This window comes from Loxodonta africana, chromosome 2, assembly GCF_030014295.1.
Source record: "Loxodonta africana isolate mLoxAfr1 chromosome 2, mLoxAfr1.hap2, whole genome shotgun sequence".
Taxonomy (NCBI): Eukaryota; Metazoa; Chordata; class Mammalia; order Proboscidea; family Elephantidae; genus Loxodonta; species Loxodonta africana.
In genome coordinates, this window is record NC_087343.1 from 37017304 (window position 1) to 37039389 (window position 22086).

Genomic DNA, 22086 nt, shown 5'->3' on the forward strand with positions numbered 1-22086 from the left:
TGATGAAGGCATTTCCCTGGGTTCATCAGGGACTAGTGCTCTCTTATCTTCGGTGGCACAAGTTGAGGCTCCAGCCCAGCCTGGTTTCCTGACTTTGAGCAAGTGTTTTCTTTGCTAAAGTTTTAATGACCTAGTTCTGAATAGTGCTCACTCCATCTGATCTTCTGTTTTCTTGTTATTCTTTAAGATCTGCAGCGGTAATTGTGTGTTGGGCTTCATGTGCATATCTCATTTATATTATTTCCTGCTTCTAAATATTCAGCAGCCCTCAAAAGTATGAAAAAGCGACTGACCTTGACTCTTGTCTTCTCCCTGCTAAGCACTTCTTGTTCCTCCTACAATTCCTGCAGTCCTGGTTGACACGGTCTCTGGCAGGCTTCTTTGTCCTGGTCACCTGATGTCTGTGTGCTTTCTACTTTGTCAGTGCTCCCCTTAATGCCCAGTCTGGAAATGACGCTCTGTGTGTGCTGTGAACAGCCCACACTAGGACCATTACCAAGAAATGAACTTGGTACTCATGTAACGCAGGATACCACGACCAGAGTTTATTTAGCAGTTCCATCTTAGTACCACCTAACGCCGCCTCTCCATGCCCCCGTTCATTTTTTTTTTTTTTTACTTAACAACTATGAGACAGTTTCCTATTGTTCTGCAGTTGTAGAGAGCAAAACTTTACATTTTTCTTCACTCTGGGGACTTGAAGTATTATTACATCAGAACTGTATGAATCGGGGAGTCCCTGGGTAGTGTAAACAGCTAATGCTCTCAGCTACTAACTGAAGGGTTGGAGGTTTGAGGCCACTGAGAAGTGCATCAGAAGAAAGGCTTGGTGATCTACTTCCAAAAAATCAGCCACTGAAAACACTACGGAGCACAGATCTACCCTAACACGTTTGGGGTCACCATGAATTAGAGTCGACTTGATGGCAACTTTTTTTTTTTTTTAATGAATGGGAGTCTAGCATAATTCTGATGCAAGAAATTGTTGAGGGAGTGAAGAATTTTTTTTTTTTCAAGATATATTGGGATTGGCTCTGTTAATAGGAAAATTCTTCTCTGATTCCCAATCCTTGGGTACTTTTCATTAGTAATTACTAGTTCATGGGTTTGTTTTGGATTTTGGATTATTTTTACTGTCAACAATTATATAGATTAAAAGAATAAATGGAATGTTAATTTTCTTGAGGAAGCTGAGTGCCTCAGTGTGACCAAATTTCGAATCATATGGGTCCCATATGGGCCACTGAAGGCCTCTACCTGCTCCATTGTTCATGGAGGGTGTTTTGAGGTTTTAACCCAGCACTTCTCCTTTTGTTGCAGTTACCTGGCTGAGCAGTGCTGGAATGGCGGCTTCATCTACCTGATCATGCTGCGTCGCTTTAAGCACAAAGTCCATTCTCCTTATAATGGCAACAGCAGCAACAGCTCTGAACCAGGAGAGACACCGACCTTGGAGCTGGGTGACCGAACTGCGAAAAAAGGAAAAAGAACGAGGAAGTTTGGGGTCATTTCCAGACCTTCTACCAACAAGGCCAGTGAAGATTCCAAGAGCAGTACTGGCTGTGAGTTAGACAATGACCCCAGCTCTGAGCTGGACAATGGCCCAGACCCTGACCTTGGAAATGGTCATGTCTTTGAACTAGAAGATGGCCCAGATACCCTCAAGGAGGTGGCCAGATCCCATCTAGAGAGGTCAGAAGTGGGCAAAGGGACAGAGCACAGAATTCCAAAGACTGATGCCCTTCTGTCTACAAGTCATGACAAACGCTGCCTTTCAAAATCTGGGAAGACAGACTTCCAATCAAGTGACTGCCTGGCACGGGTAAGGTTTGGTTTGATTATAGAACCTGAAATATTATTTTGAAGTTGATTTTAAGATTTAGAAAATACATCTAAGATGATCTTGCATTTATAAGCCACAAAATTTAAGATAAATGACCTGCAGACATAACAACAACCAGGTTCAAGTCATTTTATCCTACTTAAATAGCCAGTCAAGTGACCAGCAGTGGAAAATGCAAGTCTTCTGTGGTTATAATTTGAGTCACATGAGACTCAGATAAAGTACTTGAGCTGTGTCATTATTCATCAGCTGCTGTCACCAGTGGAATTGTCACTGCTAGGCCAAGAATTCCTGGTGGCAGTTGATAGCAGAACTATCCCAGCCTCAGTATTACACAGGAAGGATGTCCTGCATTCAGGGAAGCATCTGCTTTTATTTTTAATAGTTCAAAAGCAGTGACATTGTTGTGGGATCATGTGTGTGGCATTGCTGAATTGCAGTGAAGTTTGGAACCTTCCCAGAAACTTTTGACATGATATCCAACTGTGAAGGTCAAGGTTGGCCTTACCTAAAAGTCAAGCATATTCTGTGATATATTCTAAATGGTGGTAACAGGCAAACTTCTAGCCTCACATTGTCTCCCCCATTATAGCCAACATTCTCTCATTAGAGTTACATTTCTTTGGGGTAAGCATGTTCATTCTAAGAATCCTCTTGGCAGATATTCCTATGGGTGCCTAATGAAGCAGTAACTTCCTAGGTGGTTGCTGATTGGTATCTCCTCTGGCTCAGTAGACGCCCTCTAGGGATGAAAGAGAAAGTTGGAAAAGTGGAGAATGATCAGAGTCAGACAAGTAAAACAAAAAAAAAAACAAACCCACTGCTGTCGAGTCAATTCTGACCCATCACGACCCTATAGGACAGAATAGAACTGCCACACACGGTTTCCAAGGAGCACCTGGTGGAGTGAAACTGCCAACCTTTTGGTTAGCAGCCGTAGCTCTTAACCACTACACCACCAGGGTTTCCCAGATAGGTATAGGAGGTGTTCAGTTTTGCATGCTGGGAAATGTTGCCCTGAGAGCAAATGTAGTGTCTGTTAAGGCTTGTTGTTGTTGTCGTGTGCTGTGAAATCGATTCTGACTCATAGAGACCCTATAGGACAGAGTAGAATTGCCATATAAGGACTCCTAGGCTGTAATCTTTATGGGAGCAGTTTGACAAGTCTTGTCTCCCTCAGAATGGCTGGTGGGTTCAAACCACCAACCTTTCAGTTAATAGCCAAGTGCTTAAACATTGTACCAACAGGGCTCCTATAGGGTCACTATGAATTGGAACCAATTCATGGCACACAACAACAACAACTATTAAGGCAACTTAATGCATATTTGTGCATTTTAGCCCATCATTTTTTATGTGATAGATTGAGAAGAATCAAAATAACCCCTCCCTCAAGGGATTATGTTCTTTCATTTGGAGCTGGATGATCTTTGTAAAGCCTTATACAGAAGAGGCAGTCACATTATTTGTAGATGGGGTGTATAAACAAATGTGAAGGAAAACAATTATTAATGTCTCTATCAGTGATTTTCTACCAGTTTATGGGCTTCCAGAAAAGATTAAGGGCAATAAAAAGATTATAATGTGTACCCCAAAAGCAAAATTAAGGGCAATAAAGTATTTTATTGTGTTCCTTATTTTGTAAAAATATAATATACACAGCAAATGCAATATCTCGATATGACTTTTTTTTAATGATTAGGTTGTGAATACACAGGATGCCTAAAGTGAATAAGTAAGTGAGGGAGTGTTGACTCCCTTAATCATTTTGAAGGTTAAAGTACCAGAGAAGGTCAAATCTTACATATAATCCAAGGACTAGGCTTTCTTTTGGCCTAAGATATGGTGGAAATCTTTGGTCTTAATCAGTAAGCGCTACAAGTCCTCTTCACTTTCAGGGAGCAAGATTGTGTCATCTGCATATTGCCGGTTGTTAGCGAGGCTTCCACCAATCCTGAAGGCATCATGCTTGGGAAAGTGGACAGTCAGTGAAAAAGAGGAAAACCTTTAACAAAGTGGTTTGACACAGTGGCTACGACAGTGGGCTCAAACACTACAACAATTGGGAGGATGGCGCAGGACTGGGTAGAGTTTCCGTCTGTTGTACATATGGTCACTTTGAATCAGAACCAGCTCGACAGCACCTAACAGCAGTTGAAATAACTTAGAATGATTTAAAAGAAAAACCCTTTTAAAAGAATATCCAACCTCTGTTCTTCTTAAAAGCACTAAAATAAAATTGAATTTTTGAATTAGACCGTCTGAAGACCACACATACCAGGGTTCCTTTGCCTCGTTTTTGAGTTCAAAGTCAAATGTCCAAACAGGATGTAAATAAGGGTGAAAAAACAAACCCGACCTATTGCCTTTGGAGTTTTTTGTTTTTTTTTAGGGTCACATGCCAATAGAAAGGAGAGACTTGCGTCTGGAATTAGCGTCCTTGACAGCTGTCCATAATCCAGGTGATCATTGGCCCTGAGTCATAATTTTGGTTTTTGTAACTCGGACTGGGCCACACACCTTCTCAAGCACTGCACTTTTAGTATCCTTTTCTTTCAGCCCCAGAAATGCCTTCCTTAGTGGATTTGCCCAGGACTGACACACAGTTGGCAAGAGGGAAAGCTCCATATCCTGGAGACATCCAGATTGGAACCAATAGGCCTTCACAGAAGGTTGCTTAGGTTCTTGTGGATTTTTATTTTTACTCCAAAATAAGTTGAGACCGAGATCATGCTAAAATGGAATTTCCAGGACAACAAAAATTAGCTCTACCTCCTAAGCCTTTGGGGAAAAAATTCCATTCCATTCCATTCCATTTGAATAATGAGAGATGAAACCTGCCAGTGTTGTTTCATTTCTGCTTTATTGATTATTTAATATATCTACAAAGGCTGAGAAGATGGCAGAAAATGATCTCTCAGACCATTTTTTGGTCAGGTGCTTCTTTTTCATAGACTTAATTGTTCTAAGAGAACATTACATTAAAATAAACTTTTAGTCTTTGTTTTCATGTTCTCTTCTCCCTTAAATATGTTTCCTTTTTAAAAATATTTTCTTTTAAAAAATGGTATGTTTCTATGAAATATGAACACCTTTCTTAATGGTGTATATGCAAGCAGATTAATTTAAAAAAATAAAATAGCTGGGTCCCTCTTAGCCAACATAAAAATCTCCTAGGATATAGACAAGCAGTTTTAGAAATGAGTTCAGAGATTTTTAATTACCTTTCCAGTAAAGATCACCACTTATCCCAGATGATCGTGTTTACCAGCCTGTTTATACATAATGTGGTTTTTTGTAATGCTGCATGGTAAAAATGAATACAGCAAAACTTAGCCACATAACATAAAAAAAATTTAAAAATTCTACCATATGCCGTGGAAGCAGCAGTCAAGAAATCAAAAGACGCATTGCATTGGGTAAATCTGCTGCAAAGGACCTCTTTAAAGTGTTGAAGAGCAAAGATGTCACCTTGAAGACTCAGGTGCACCTGACCCAAGCCATGGTATTTTCAATTGCATCATATGCATGTGAAAGCTGGACAATGAATAAGGAAGACCGAAGAAGAATTGATGCCTTTGAATTGTGGTGCTGGTGAAGAATATTGAATATACCATGGACTGCCAAAAGAATGAACAAATCTGTCTTAAAAGAAGTACAACCAGAATGCTCCTTAGAAGCAAGGATGGTGAGACTGCCTCTTACATACTTTGGATATGTTGTCAGGAGGGATCAGTCCCTGGAGAAGGACGTCATGCTTGGCAAAGTACAGGGTCAATAGAAAAGAGGAAGACCTTCAACGAGGTGGATTGACAGTGCTTGCAACGATGAGCTCAAACATAACAACGTTTGTAAGGATGGCGCAGGACCAGGCAGTGTTTCATTCTATTGTGCATAGGGTCACTAAGAGTCGGAACCGACTCGATGGCACCTAACAACAACAATAACACCATTTGCCAGCAGCTGAGTTTATTCACAAGTGGCATGTGTATGTCTATGGGTGCATCCGTGGTCTGACTTGGTGGTTGTAATCCCCCCTGCACAGCACTAGACCTTCCCTATGCCTCTTTAGTAAGTGGCTCATCAGAGACCTCATGAAGACTAGCTCAGATCTGAATCTACAGGAAAAGATGGGAAACGTGAAAGGAAAGTCGGACTCAGGAGAGCCCCCGGGTGGTTCCCAATGTACTGTAAGCAGAGGCGGCCTGAGGAGCATCAGAGGATGATCCTCATATCTAGGAAGTCCCCGTGGTCCTTGAGTGAGCTTATACCCACCTTCATGGTGACATCTAAGTCCATGCTGCACCTTCACCTCTGTCCTGACCCCCGAGCTTTGTGCCAACTGCCTGCAAGTTGACTCCATCTTAGATATTTCGCGTCATGCCTAAAACTTTGATACATCTGTTTACCACCCCACCGAGTCCTCTCCAATATTCTGGATCTCACTATCCACAAAATTGCCCAAGCCAGAAACCTGAGGTTCACCTAGGGTGGCCAACCATCCTGGTTTGTTGAAGGCTTTCCCTGTTTTCACAGAGAAAATCTCGTATCCTGGGAAGCCCCTCAGTCCTGGACAAACCAGTACAGTTGGTCAGCCTAGAGTCAACTGAGATGCTGCCCTCTCCCTTACACCATGCCCAATCAGTCACCAAGTTCTGTCCTTCCAGGTGTCTCAGCTCACTCCACCTCTCTTCCCCCATTTCCTCAAGTTTAGGTCTGGGCCAGGCCACTTTCATTTCTCATCTGCACGGTCATAGTAGTCTCTAACGCTTCTCACTGTCACCACTCCCAAGCTACTCATCCACTGTCCTCCCTGCAGCCAGACAGACCTTTCTAAGGGGCAGATTTCTTACACACACACACTCACACACATGCACATGCGCACACATACACCGTCTTAAACCCTTCTGGCAAGTCCACCTTGTTTTTGGGATAACATCCTAACACCTTGTCTGGCAAGTGTTCGTTATCTAATCTCTGCTCAGCTTTCTGCCTCTAGCTCTCACTGCTTTTTCCCTCCCCAATTTGGACTGAATTAGCTGCAGTTGTTTTCAAAAGGCTATGCTCTATTGCCTTTGAGTCTTGGCAGATGCTATTCTCACTCCCTTGTTTTTTTCCCTCCACGCCGTAGCTTAGCTTTTCCCTTTCCTAGAGGCCTAACCACCTCCTTCTCTAGGAGGCTTTTCTGCCATTCCTGCCACCTGCCCCCATATTTAGGCATCTCCCTTCTGGGCTGCCTCAGTGCCCCCGGCTTGTCCTGACTGTCAACGTGTGAGTCACACATATTTCAGTTACCATTTGGCCTGTTTCTCCTCCCAGTAGACTTTAACGACTAGGGCATTGTCTTTATCACCAGTACTAACTTGGTGCCTGGTACCTGTTGGTGTTCATAAGTGCTTATCGATGAAGGGATTCAAGAGCACCAGGACTGGGAGCCAAGACATCTGCATTCCAGCCCCAGCTCTGCTTCCAGCTCTGTGGTCTTTGGCTGCCATGTCCTTTCTCTGGGCTTCAGTTTTCTCACCTGTAACTGAACATTTTAGTCTGATGACTAAGGTACTTCTGGATCTGAGATTAAGATCACACACCTTTTCCTGTCCTTTTCTTCCTACTGATCATTCTTGCCCTGGTGGCACAGTGGTTAAGAGCTACAGCTGCTAGCCGAAGGATCGGCAGCTCAAATCCACCAGCCACTGCTTGGAAACCGTATGGGGCAGTTCTGCTCTGTCCCGTAGGGTTGCTGTGAGTCGGAATCAACTTGATGGCAATGGGTTTGGTTTGGTTTGGTTTTTTATTTTAAGTAAGAAGGGATAAGCAAAGAGCCTCAGGATTGTTCTGCAGCCAGAGCATTGACTGCAGTGAAATTCTAGTCAGATGATGTGCCTCCTCACATTTGGAGCAAAGATGCGGTTATAAAATTTCACTTTTGGTTCCAGCAGAAGGTGAGGTCATTTAAATGCTGCTGAGGCATCTCCCTCTAATGTGCCACCGCTGTTTTGGTAAATAAATCCCTTCGTTTGCCTCCATGAAGAGATTCATGTGTCACTTCCCACAGTAACTGGTAGTTTACAGGAAAGGGTAACACCCTCACAACTTTAAAACAGAAGTCTATGGCACCCAGTGTTGTGTGATTTGGCTTTTTCTCAACAGGCTGCCAAAATCTCATTGCCTTTAAGCCAACGTACAAAGAAGCAAATGCTCAGGTGTTCTGTCTAGACAGAGTCTGTTTCAGAACTCGGTCATCTTTACAACTGGATCAGTGTTCACACGCTGAATGTTGGCAAACACGCAAGCCTCCCATCTAGACAAGCATCTTAACATCAGTTTCAGGGACTGCCAAAGATGAGCGGATGAACAATCCGTGTTTGTTAACTAGGCACTGTTCTAGTTGCTAGAGAACCTGTGGTAAATAAAATAGACAAGGTTCCTTCTTCCATAGCATTCATACCGTATGTTGTTAGGTGCCGTCAAGTCGGTTCTGACTCATAGCAACCCTGTGTACAACAGAATGAAACACTGCCCGGGCCTGCGTCATCCTCGCAATTGTTGTTATGCCTGAGCCCAAAGTTGGCAGCTGCCTTGTCAGTCCATCACATTGAGGGTCTTCCAGAAGAGGCCACAAACAATAAATAAACAAATAAATGAATCGGAATGCCAGATGGTGACAACAAATACTTTATTATAAATAAAATACAACATCTGGGAAGTGAAAGAGCAACTGGGCAGTGTTGTGCGCAGAGGGCTAATGGAAGTTGAGTGTCAGAGGAGACTTATCAAGGAGGCCATGTTTGAGCTGAGGCCCGAGTGTCAAGAAAGAGCAGCCCTGCAAACCTGGGGGCAGAACATTCCCAGAGAAGGAGCAGCACAACAGCTGCCCCAGGGCAGGAATGGTAGCGTGTTCTAGGAACACAGAGACTGAAGCACGGCGAGTGATAAGGAGAGTTCTAGGAGATCCTGCAGGAGATAGGGGCAGGGCTGGATTACAGAGCCCCACGCGTCTGTCAGTTTGCCATACTGTGGTTGCTTCTGTGTTGCTGTGATGCTGGAAGTTATTCCACCGCTATTTCAGATACCAGCAGGGTCATCCATGGCGGACAGGTTTCTTATTTCTAACGTCCATCAATAGCCCCTGTAGCCCTTGAGAAAGGGATGCACTACTTTTCTGTACTGGGGGAAGGAGAAGCACTGCCCCACATCTTCAAGACCCCAGAAGCCATAGCCTTCCGTGGAAAAAACAAATCAAGCCATTCTGCTCTTGTTTCTCAACTGCACAGCCAGGCTCAGGGAGGCATCCATAAGGCTCCCATGGGATGCCCAGCAAGCTGGGACAACAAAATCATCTCTGAATTTGTTCTTTTCGGTACTATCCAGTTGGCCGTATGGTCTCACATATTGGAAGCATCGCAAGTTGCCATCTTGGTGGCTGCACTGATCCTCGAGGAGGGCTTATTGGAAGTAGTAGCGTTAAGGGAGACAGAAGGCCAGAGAGGCTGTTTCTGAATGAGGAAGAGAAAGGTGTTCCAGAGGTTAGAGGCAGCAAACCAAAAACTACGGGGTCCAGAGTGAGACGACTGGATGATATAGGGATCGTTGACAAGTTCATGAACTCCTGTGGTAAGCCAGTGACTTCTGAAGTTACATTTGGCCAGACAGGCTTCGTTTGTCTGTGGTCGGGGGATGAAGGAGGCAGTTGGCACCACTGCGTGTTGCTGGAGTCATGGAGCCCCACCGAGCAGCACTTACTAGAAAGAGTGGAGGATCCAATAGGTCTCTGTCTGGAAATAATTTCCCCAGACATTCCTATCAGCGCACATCAGTGAGCGTTCAACATCTGGTTTTTTTACCATTGCAAAAGTTTCGTTTTAGTTTCTGACAGCGTGCATTTCAGATTTTCTAAATGTTTCACATTCTTTCTCCTTTTGTGAGCAGCCTGAATGAGCAGGTTGCCTACTTACAGGAGGATGATCACTTTGTCAGTGTTAGACCTTAACTGTCCCATTGGCCCCATGTGATGGACAAAGAAAGCAGATGGCTTTTGCCTTATATGTTGAGGAGTATGTTGTTACCCACACCTATATATCTCAAGCTAAAAAGAGCTGTGGGGGTGAGCTAAAGACCCCAAAATAAGTCACTCTTGCATGTTTTGCTTTCATTTCCCTGAACCGTTAAGTATCTCCAGGAACTCAAATTTTTTTACAGTGGGTATGTTTGTGTCCTTGGAGTGAAAAGGAGAGTCAAGAAGAGAATGAACCAAAGCAGAAAGGTTACCAGCACCCAGAAGGCTTCGCAACATTCATGACTTTTTGAAAAGGATAGGTTTTTTTAGAGGTTGAAGTGTTTTTAGTGTGTTTGAAGAATATATGGCCCAGTGTCTATAGCAGTTGATAACAAAATCCACCAATTAATTAATTAAAATTTGATAATTAAAAGTCGATAACAAAATTTGCCAATTAATTAATTTTCATTTAAATATTTTAAGCTTGAGATTGAATTCAATATGACGTTTTAAGCATATACATGCACATATCTGTATTTATAATGTCAGTAATACATGATTACCTATCAACATGAGTGTGAGTGTGCTGCTGTGTGTTTTCATGAATATCTTGTTGAATCCTAACATCAAGCCTGGAAGTATTAATAATTACCCCAACCACAGAGGCAAGGAAACAGGCATTTAGGGATCGTGTGACTTTCATAAACTAGCAAATGACAGAGCTGGGTGCAAACTAGTTGAAGTCTCCTGGCACCAAGACCTTAGCTTTGTTTTTCTTTCATCTTCCTTCATTAATGAGTAGCTGTGCGTGAATAAAAGGAAGCCAGGCACAGCATGTTTACACACAGCAATATTTGGGTTTCAGGCAGAAGTTTCACTTAACAGGGCCCTGCTCTGGGAACTTGAAATTTATTCTTGCTGCGCTAGCCAATGTCATAGCCACCATAGGTAACTATTTAAATTTAAGTAAAATTAAAAATTCAGTTCTTCAGGACAGCTAGCTACAATTCAAATGCTCAATAACCCCAAATAGCTAGCTAGCTAGACAGGCAGATAGACAGACAGATAGCCGTCATCCAGTTGGCTCTGACCTGTGACAACCTTATATACAATAGAACAAAACATTGCCCAGTCCTGCATCATTCGTACAATCGCCAGCATGTTCAAGTCTGTCATTTTGGCCATTGTACCAATTCATCTCAGCTAGGGTCTCCCTACCCTCACTAGGCCTCTACTTCACCAAACATGATGTCCTTCTTCAACAATTGATCCCTCCTAATGATATGTCCAAAGCAAGTGAGTGAGACAGGGTTGTATTGTGATCCATAAGGTTTTCAGTGACTAATTTTGGAAGTAGATTGCTAGATCTCTCTACCTAGTCTTAGCCTGGAAGCTCTGCTGAAACCTGTCTACTTGAGTGACCCTGATGGTATTTCAAGTACCAGTGGCCTAGCTTCCAGCATCAAAGCAACACACAAGCTACCACAGTAGGACAAACTGACAGACAAGTGATAGACATGTGGCTAGTGGCTCTATATTGGATGGTGCAGACATAGAACATTTCCATTATTACAGAAAGTTCTATTGAACAGCACTGCTGGCTAGAGACTTTGGTCCAACCCACAGAATAGTCCCTTCCTTAATGATTTGCCATGTCTGTTGACAAATGATGGTATTTGGCCTGACATGACAGCTCCACTCTCCTGCGTCAGTGTCCTATCTCTGTCAATATCCTTTACGATGTGCTCACTTTTTCTTCCAAGGAGGAAGTTGGCCGGATATGGAAGATGGAGCTGCTCAAAGAATCGGATGGGCTGGGAATTCAGGTTAGTGGAGGCCGAGGATCAAAGCGCTCACCTCACGCTATCGTTGTCACTCAAGTGAAGGAAGGAGGTGCCGCTCACAGGTGACTAGATAACTCTTCCCCTTTTCTCTGCCTTATCTGCTCACTGTCTCCCCCCCGCCACCCCGCACCCCGCCATGCCCCACACCCTGCCTCTGTTGTAGTACTCTTCTACTTGTGATTTAGGAATTACAATTCTTAAAGATTGTGCTGGAGCACAGAAGGAAATCAGGCAAGAGCGTTTCTAATTAAACACCTCTGAGTACAGGAAGTGACTAATTGCTGAAGATACTGCAGGATCTTGCCATGAAAGAGAGACTAGATTCCTCCCTCCCTCCTTCCCCCTCCCTCCCTCCTCCCTTCTCCACCTCTTCCTCCCTTCCCCTCCCCCTCCCCTCCCTCCCTCTCTTCCTTCCTTCCTCCACCCCTTACCCCCTGCCCTCCCTTCCCTCCCCTCCTTCGCCATCTCCCACCTATCTTCCTTCCTTCCTTCCTTTTTTTTTCTACTTTTAGCTTCAAGTAGATGTATCTTAACTTTCGGAATATTGGCAATGTGGTAGTATGGGGTGACTTATCAAGAATATGCCACTGAAGAGAACACCACATTCCTGACTTCATAACTCCTAGAAGATTGTGGCTAATGACTTGGGAAAGTGATTGATTTTAAATGTGACCACAGTTCATGTGCTGGGGCGTTACTGGTCCGGCCCCTCAGGGTTTTACACACAACTTATATGCACAGGTCTCTGTTGTGCAGATGTGGAGGGAAAAAAAAAAGTACATGTGAATTTTTCTTCTTCTGACCTGAAAACAATTCATATGTCAAAACTTCTTTTTAAATCTGAACAGCTGTCTGAAGTAGGAAGAGAGACAATGCTTAGCCAGAACAAAGAACAAGTTCATTGTAAGTTAGAGGGATGTGGCTACCCCAAATAGTAATGCATGTTCTTGCCAGGCTAGCTAATTGCTTCCATGTACCTAGGGCACCTAAATGGTCCCTGGGTGGTGCAGTTTGCACTTAACTGCTAAGCTAAAGGTTGGAGATTCGAGCCCACTCTGCAGTACCACAGAAGAAAAGGCCTAGTGGTCTGCTTCCATTTAGATTATAGCCAAGAAAACCCAATGGAGTGAGAGTGTTCTACTCTATAACACATGGGGCCACCATGAGTGAGAATAACACAACAACTATTTGCAAGGCACTATGGGGCTTGAGGAGCACTGGTGGTGCAGTGGTTAAGAATTTGGCTGCTAACCAAAAAGGTCAGTAGTTCAAATCCACCAGCCACTCCTTGGAAACCCTATGGCGTAGTTCTCCTCTGTCCTATAAGGTAGCTATGAGTCAGAATCAACTCAGCAGCAGTGGATCTGGTTTTGGGTGTTGGTGGGGCATGTACATACGTTGCATACCCACACAGACATACCCGAAAAACCAAACCCGTGGCTGTTGAGTCGAATTCCAACTCAAAGCAACCCTGTAGGACAGAGCAGAACTGCCCCATAGGGTTTCCAAGGAGTGGCTGGTGGATTTGAACTGCTGACCTTTTGGTTAGCAGCCGAGCTCTTAACCACTGTACCAACAGGGCTCCATACAGACGTAGGAGATACATAAGGATAGTTTCTATAAGGGAAGTGATTGTCTTTGGTCTCGTCTGGAATTTAATGTTCACTTCTGGGCACCCAGATGCTAAGGGGGAATATGCAAACCAGAGCAGTATTGGCCTGCCCAAGACTGAGAGGGAACTCAAAACCATATCTCATGAGGAGCAGTGGAAGGAGATATGGCGACATTTAGTCTGAAGAATGGAAAACTAAGAAGAGAACAAACTAGCAAGCGCCTCATGCTTAACTGTCCTCTTACAAGACAGCAGAATGTTAATAGCTAAAGCAGAGATTAGGATTAACTGTCATTGTCAGTTACAGGGTATGCTGATACACATAGCCGCGTCATTAAACTTCCCAAATGATGAATGCTTTAAGGAGCATTTTCCCAGTAATCCCAGGCCTTAGGTTGTAGTCTGTCTTTGAAAGTTGCCAGTTAGGAACTTCTGTGCCCAGAGATGCACTTCTGTAGAACTGTTCTTGCCTCTTTTCCATCTGAGCCATTTTTAGTGGATCTTACCACTTTCTTTGCATGATCACCCTGGAGTTGTGTGTGTCTCTGTCTATCTCTAGAGTGTGTGACCCACAAGTGGGGAGCCCTAGTTAAAAGCAGGAAATGAGATAGATACAATTAAAGAGTAAAGGGGGGAGAAATAGGAAGAGTATTGGGGTTGGGAATGGTCTCAGTGGTGCTGCAGATAAGTAAACCCGGGACACTCGCCAGAATCATGGCATTTGTGTCTGTTCCTAAATCCTTCTCCCTCTGCAGGAAGCATCTTCTCCTGACGGCCCTCTCACGCACCTCCCTGAGATGCCACTTTGTTCTCTGTGGGTTTCCCTTTCCCTCTCTCTTTCCACTCCAGCAATTGGTGGGGCCTTTGGCGTTTCTCTGATTCAGGGCCTTTTGAAGGACAGACGGCAGAGGATGTTGGAAGTCACTGGTGCCTCCTGTCTTCTATTAAAGCCTAAATTCATAGAAAAGATTATGATGCGTATCCTAGAGGGAGAGAAAGAGAAAAAAACTGCTGAAGGCAGTAACAGAGGTAGGGAAAAATGGAAGGAAAGAAGTTAGTTGATTCACTGGAAGAAAGCAAGAGGGGAGAGAACAGAGTTGGGTGAACCTGGCAGTATTGGCGATGTGAAAAGTCTCCATACCAGTACCCTGGGTGCTGGTGACAAGCCTCCAGAAGGATGGTAGAATCCAGGCTCCCTTGGCCTCACCAGATTTCCCATCCCAAGCTTAGCAATGGTGATAAAAAGCCCCTGGCTCCTTTGGGATCAAGGGTGACTGGACAATTGGAATTGGCTCAGTTAAAACCAATAGGACTATTGACCCACCCATGATTGAAGTGGCTGCCAAATGCTCTGTAACAGTGTACCACCCATACCCTTGACCTACCCTAGGGTAGGCATTCCCATGACAACTGGGTCTGAACCTCCTGCCAGCCCGTGGAAGGATGCTCAGAGTCAGCCATAATTTAAAAGAAATAAAGAAACAAAGAATTTGTATACCCATGTTTGTAGGCCAGGTCTCATGCTTGCAAATTAGGCAATTAATTTGTTCATTTATTTATTTGGCTTGGCTGTGTGGACACAAAGAAAAAATGGCGCTGACAGACTTTATCCTCAAGGTCCTGTAACTGTTGGGGAAGATAAACACAGGCAGTATAATCACAGTTGCCACAGAGGGAACCTGGTCAGGGCCATGTCACATGGGAAGGGAGAAGTAGTGGCTTAGAAAGGGATCCTGGTAAGCGTAAGATAGCTTTGCTCTTTGGGGGCTTAGCTCTGGAACTTATAACTCAGTTGTGAGGGCGGGATGGTAGGTTGGGGAACTAAAAAATGACTTGGACATCCTGAAACATTAGGGTGTTGGTCCCCCTATTACCATCTCCACCTGGATGGGAGACACTTAGTTGGCATTGATGCCAGGTATGCTAGCAACTTAAGAATATTCTTATTACTAAGTGACCATATGAAATCATGAAGCTTTTTACCCCCGTAGTGAAACTCTGGTGGCACAGTGGTTAAGAGTTTGGCTGCTAACCAAAAGGTCGGCAGTTCAAATCAACCAGCTGCTACTTGGAAACCCTATGGGGCAGTTCTACTCTGTCCTGTAGCGTTGCTATTAGTCGAAATTGACAACAGTGGGTTTGGTTTTTGTAATGGAACTCTAGAGGAGCCCTGGTGGTGCAACAGTTAAGCACTTGGCTGCTAACCCAAAGGTTGTCAGTTCAAACCCACCTAGTGGCTCCACAGGAGAAAGACCTGGCGATCTGTTTCTGTAAAGACTACAGCCAAGAAAACCCTATGGGGCAGTTCTACTCTGTTAAATGGGGTCACCATGTGTCGGAATCACCTTGGTGGCACCCAACAGCAACAGTGGAACTCCGGATACAGTGAAACAAACGGACAAAGGAATCCCATTTCAAACCATCTCTGGTCATCAGTATTCTCTCTTTAACCCGTTTTAACTGTTTCCTCTCATGACCCTTCCCACCCCAGGAAATGTCCCTCATCAGGCCCAGAATGTCTTGACAAGGCATTTTGTTATCCTCTTCATTTTCTCAGGGATGGCAGACTGTCCTTAGGAGATGAGCTGCTGGTCATTAATGGTCACTTATTGGTTGGGCTGTCTCACGAGGAAGCTGTGGCCATTCTTCGTTCAGCCACTGGAATGGTTCAGTTGGTTGTGGCCAGCAAGGTAGGTCATTTTTGTTTGTTCTTAATTTTTAATATTTTTATGGATTCTTAATATTTTTAGAGGTGGTGGTGAATTTGGATTGAGCCCTGCCCACTCTACCCCCACACTCACATCCCGTGTACGCACTTGCCCATATGCCTGATGCCATTTAAACATCCATGACTCTACAATTAGCTCACACGGAGGCCCTTAGCTGAAGCACAGTCATTGGATTATTTTGTTTTCCTTCAAGGGTCTTTATGGTCCATGGTGGTGCAACAGTTTGTACCCAGCTACTAATGGAAACGTTGGTGGGCCGAATCTAACCAGCGGCACCATGGAACAAAGGCTTGGCGATCTACTTCTGTAAGATTACAGCCACTGACAACCCTAGGGAGCAAAGTTCTACTCTAACACACATGAGGTCACCATGATGACAACAGGTGTTTAGCGTCTTTATAGATATACATCAGGAGATGGAAAGGTAATAATAGGACCTAGGGAAAGATGAGAACAGTAGGGTAGAGAAAGATGTGTAGAGATTAGCAACTCTCCCTGGGAGAAACTGAAGAGGAGATGTGGAAGTCGGCTGCGCAGCAGGGATGAGAGGGCCGCGAAGATACTCATCATCCAAGTTCTGAAGGAAGAAAGGTTCAGAGGTGGCTGCGGGCAGGCCACGGTCCGGGCTTAGAGCCAGTATTAGAGCTGGAGGCATCCTTGTGCATCCTGTTGTCCATTCACTCCAGGCCCTCTCTTTCTCCCTGATTTTACACATGAGAAAGTGAGGTGACCTTCTGTGACCCATTCACCATCCTACAAAGGTCAAGATGCCGTCAACAGCACCAGGACTGGCCCCCAGTGTCTGTCCTCTCCACCTTGTTGCTGCCTCTTCTTCCTGATCTCTCTCTGTAGGAGGTCCTGAGGTCCCAGGGTGAGGCTTCTTTACCTCCACTCCTGGTGTGTGTTAAACATAGAGCTGATGCTCTGGGTCCCCAACATCTGCTTTTTCCTTTGGGTTCACCAGCCTTGAAGTACTGAATGGAGTCCCTGGGTGGTATAAATGGTTAACGGGCTCGGCTGCTAACTAAAAGATTAACGATTCAAGTCCACCCAGAGGCACCTCAAAGAAAGGCCTGGCAATCTTCTTCTGAAAAAAATCAACCATTGAAAATACTGTGGAGCACAGTTATGCTGTGACACACGTGGGGTCACCATGAGTTAGAGTCAACTCAGTGTAACTGGTTTTTGTTTTGTTTTTTTCTTTTTAAGTACTGAGTGAGGAAAAGCTGAAGGACTCCACTACCATGCGATGAGAGGGAAAAGGAAAGGACCTCTTGTTTCTGATTCATTATCTGATTGTGCTGGTGGTGAGCCCAGAAAAGGCCAGTATGACGGAGGAGGTGTTGAAGTGAGGCCTTGGGATTTCCTTATCCAACGCTGCCAGGCCCACCTCCCCACAACCTGCGGTTAGAACACAGGGTTTTTGTACAGGCATCTCACCATATACCACCACAGCTTTATTTCTCTGCTGACTTCTTTCTGTTGCTAGTTTGCATAATGGGGCAGGAGAAATATTTTCTATGTCAAGCCATTAGCTCCAAGCCACTACAAAAACAAAACAAAAACCAAAAAGGACCACTCATGGGTAAAGCTGATAATTAAGGCACATGCATAGGATTTTGAAAAACTAGTTCCTGTGTGATGCCCAGTCTGTCTCACACCCCAACCTAAGTGAAGAGAGGACACTGACATGTAGCTTATGCCACGGGTGCCAGGGGCTTTTCACCTAATATCTCATTTAATTCTTTAAAAAAAATCCCCTGAGAATAGGTAGTAGTTCTTTTTATTCAAAAGATGAAACCAAAAGCCAAGTGGCTAATTAACTTGCCCCAGGTCACACAAACAGTGGGTAGCAGAAGCTGGTCTCACCCTGGGACCATCTGACTTCAAAGTTCATGCTTCTTCCTCTGAACACCAAGCTGCCCCTCATTTAAATAAGATATAAAGGACACCAGAGGCCAGTGCTGAAGTCCTTGAAGGACTGAGAAGCAGTCTGGAGCCAATGAATGAGTTTCCATCTAAACGAATAATTTGTTTTATAAGAATCAGCACAAAACACAGGCAGAGGCTAAAGATGTCCCAAATGTCTAACTTTCCCAAGCTGCTGTATCACTCCATCATCTCTAACATCAGCTACCCCTTCTCCCCTCAGTACTCTCCCTCCCATCTTTGGGTTCCCTAATTCACTACAACATCTCACAGAAGTCACGAACCATATAAAGGAAATGGCTCGTGCAGCTGTGGAGGCTGGCAAGTCCCAAATTCGTGGCTCGGATGTAGACTTCTCCCTAACAGTCAGTCTCTGCCCCAAGGCACTTAGCTTTCTTACTCCGTGGGCTGGGAAGCCCGCTGCACCATCTCCTGGCATTCTCTGCTGCTGGTCTCTGCCACAGGCCCCTCCATCTTTGGTACTGTTGGGCTCTCTTCTTTGCTCTGGAATTGGCTCTCTTTTAGAGTAAAACTGACCAGTCCCCTCTGTGGGCCACAATTATTTGCACAGCCCCACTCAATCACCTGGAAACCCTGGTAGTATAGTGGTTAAGAATTCAGCTGCTCTCCAAGAGGTTGGCCGTTCAAATCCACCAGGCCCTCCTTGGAAACCCTATGGAGAAGTTCTGCTTTGTCCTATAGGGTCGCTATGAGTCAGAATCAACTCCACAGCAACGGGTTTTGGCTACCCAGTCACCTGGGTGGAAGTCACAGGAGCATTGCTAGAAAGGCCACACACAAAAGTAATCAATCCATCCCACCATCCTAGTTCTCAGTCCATTGGCTGCTGGGCATCTGAACCGAGATATAATCCTAAAGCTGACCCAGACCTCAAAGGAGAAACACCTTTCGCTTCTTCCGATTTGCTCCATTTACGATTAGGCAATAAGCTTCAGCAGCAGCTGCCTGCTGTTTGTTCCTAAGCTTAACCTACATCCTCTGGGATGCTCATCCTTGTCCAAGAAAGAAGAAGCAGGAGTCTTTAGGCTTTTCTTGGCACCTGTTCCTGCTCATTTAGCCAATGTGAGCAAGTAATCCACTGGCTTTGCTTCTGTCTTTGTGCTTGAAGGGGGGAGGGGAGAGCTTTAGACTTGCTGGATATAAACAGTAATAAATATATAAACTTTTTTGTAGATAATAATCACCTAGTCACAAAACTTTAAGGCATTGTATTAGAATTAGGAGCACTGGTGGTGCAGTGGTTGAGTGGTCAGCTGCTAGCAGAAGGGTCAGTGCTTCGAATCCACCAGCATCTCCACAAGAGAAGGATGCGGCAGTCTGCTTCCATAAAGATTGTTGTTGGTGTTGTTGTTAGGTACCGTCCAGGCGGTTATGACTCATAGCAACCCTATGTACAACAGAACAAAATGCCGCCTGGTCCTGCACCATCCTTACAATCCTTACTATGTTTAAGCCCATTGTTGATTTTGAGTACCGTCCAACCTGAGGGGTTCATCTTCCAGCACTATGTCAGACAGTGTTCTGCTGCTATCCATAAGGATTTTTTTTTTATTGTGCTTTAAGTGAAAGTTTACAAATCAAGTCAGTCTCGCACACAAAAACTTATATACACCTTGCTACGTACTCCCATCTGCTCTCCCCCTAATGAGACGGCCTGCTCCCTCCCTCCACTCTCTCTTTCCATGTCCATTTCACCAGCTTCTAACCCCCTCTTGATGGCAATGGGTTTTTTGGGTTAACCCCCTCTACCCTGTCATCTTCCCTCAAGGCAGGAGATGCCAACAGAGTCTCAAGTGTCCACCTGACCCAAGAAGCTCACTCCTCACCAGCATCCCTCTCCAACCTACTGTCCAGTCCAATCCCTGTCTGAAGTGTTGCCTTTGGGAATGGTTCCTGTCCTGGGCCAACAGATGGTCTGGGGACCATGACCACCGGGGTCCTTCTAGTCTCAGTTAGACCATTAAGTCTGATCTTTTTACGAGAATTTGGGGTCTGCATCCCACTGCTCTCCTGCTCCCTTAGGGGTTCTCTGTTGTGTTCTCTGTCAGGGCAATCATCAGTTGTAGCCAGGCACCATCTAGTTCTTCTGGTCTCAGGATGATGTAGTTGCTGGTTCACGTGGCCCTTTCTGTCTCTTGGGCTCGTAATCACCTTGTGTCCTTGGTGTTCTTCATTCTCCTTTGATCCAGGTGGATTGAGACCAATTTATCCATAAGGATTTCACTGGCCAATTTTTTTCAGAAGTAGATTGCCAGGCCCTTCTTCCTAGTTTGTCTTACTCTGGAAGCTCCGCTGATACCTGTCCACCATGGGTGACCCTACTGATATTTGAAATATCAGTGCCATAGCTTCCAGCATCACAGCAACATGCAAGACACCATAGTACAACAAACTGACAGAAGTGGTGGCCCTCAAAACCTTATGGGGTAGTTCTACTCTGTCCTGTAGAGTTGCTGTGAGTCAGAAGTGACTCAACAGCATACAACAACAACAACATTAGAAATAGAGCAGTTATTTTCTTGTGGAGAAGATGTCTCATGTTTCTATATAAGTATGTTGTTTGCTTAAAGTAGAACCTTAGTAAGCTTTTGTTGAATGAATGAACCCAGAATATCTAAGTTAGTTTTGGTATCTCTAAAAGTACATGCATAGCAATACAGATTTCTCATTCTTTTTTTTTTTTTAACAAGTAACATATAGATTTATTGTGTTTAATGTAGAACCCCCACAAAAAAAAAAAAAAATACAGAGATGGTAAAGAATAGGATTGTTCCTAATAGTAGTGCTGTTCATGAATTGGTGTGTCGTTCAGCCAGGTACACACACATGCAGGCACACACATGATATTTTTAGATGGAGTCAAACAGAAGGAGACAGAATACATCCCAAAGGCCATCCCACCTGGACTGAAGTGCCAGCACAGCCCCTTAAACACTGTGGATGGACGAAGTTATTAAACCTGTTGCCATGGAGTTGATTTCAACTCATAGCAACCCTATAGGACAGAGTAGAACTGCCCTATAGGGTTTCCAAGGCTGTAATCTGTACGAAAGTAGACTGCCACATCTTTCTCCCGTGGAGCTGCTGGTGGGTTTGAACTGCTGACTTTTCGGTGAGCAGCTGAGCATTTACCCACTGCACCATCAGAGCTCCTAATAAAGTTATAATCTCAGTTTTCTCATCTGTACAGTGGGAATCAATAACTACCTTGTGGGGATGTTAGGAAGATGAAGTGAGATATAAAGGGCACTAAGCAGTGTAATTGGTCATGGTGAGCACTTAAGAAATGTTTGCATTTATGGTCATCATACATTAGTACATCCAGCTTATCATTACATGCTTTCTTAATACCATCACTTCTGCATATTGCTTTTAACCTGCTCAAATAGTATACTGTAAGAGTCTTCCCACATCAGGAAGTACATTTCTATAGCACCATTTGTAATGGCCCTGGAGAATTCTATCCTATGACTATTACAAAATTTACTCAGCCACTGAGTAAATGTCAGAGTAACAAATAGTTTTGTAACGTCCATTGTTTAAACCATTGCCATCAAGTCAATTCCAGCTCATAGTGACCCTGTAGGACAGAGTAGAGCTGCCCCATAGGGTTTTCAAGGCTATAATCTTTATGCAAGCAGACTGCCAAGTTTTTCTCCCTAGGAGCAGCTGATGGGTTCAAACCGCCAACCTTTCGGTTAGCAGCTGAGTGCTTAACCACTGTGCCACCCAGGCTTCTTACATTGTTTAAGATGGGTATTTTTTTTGTTCTCTGTCAGCCCTAAAAGGAATATGGTGATGAAGCTTTCCACGTGTTTTCTTCCTTGTAGAAATGACAGGTGGGGAAGAATGAGGGAAGGAGACATTTCTCTCTTTGCTGGCCTTGAGGCAGCCCCATAGCCCTGGTTCCTCCCCTGGTCCCTAGCCTGCTGTGCTGTTGGCTCCCCTGTGTGTTCGTCATCTGCCGTCGGGATTGTTATGTGGCCTTGATGGTCTCACCTGCATCCCACAAGCCATGCTGACTTACCTATGCATGGGAACAACAGGTTATATTGATGAAGCTCCCTTTAGAGTCTAATCTTAAAATCTGGTTCCTTGTATTTTTGTTGACC

General features: G+C 44.5%; 1 protein-coding gene across 1 annotated transcript in view; it reads left to right on the plus strand.

The window, feature by feature from the left end:
* The first annotated feature begins 964 nt into the window (after window positions 1-964).
* PDZD2 (PDZ domain containing 2) overlaps window positions 965-22086 on the plus strand; it is an 89161-nt gene continuing 68039 nt past the window's right edge. The window contains exons 1-3 of the mRNA XM_064271018.1: window positions 965-1822; window positions 11603-11745; window positions 15853-15985. Coding sequence (XP_064127088.1) covers window positions 1367-1822; window positions 11603-11745; window positions 15853-15985 — 732 coding nt within the window. The 5' untranslated portion in view covers window positions 965-1366. The remainder of the gene's footprint in view (window positions 1823-11602; window positions 11746-15852; window positions 15986-22086) is intronic.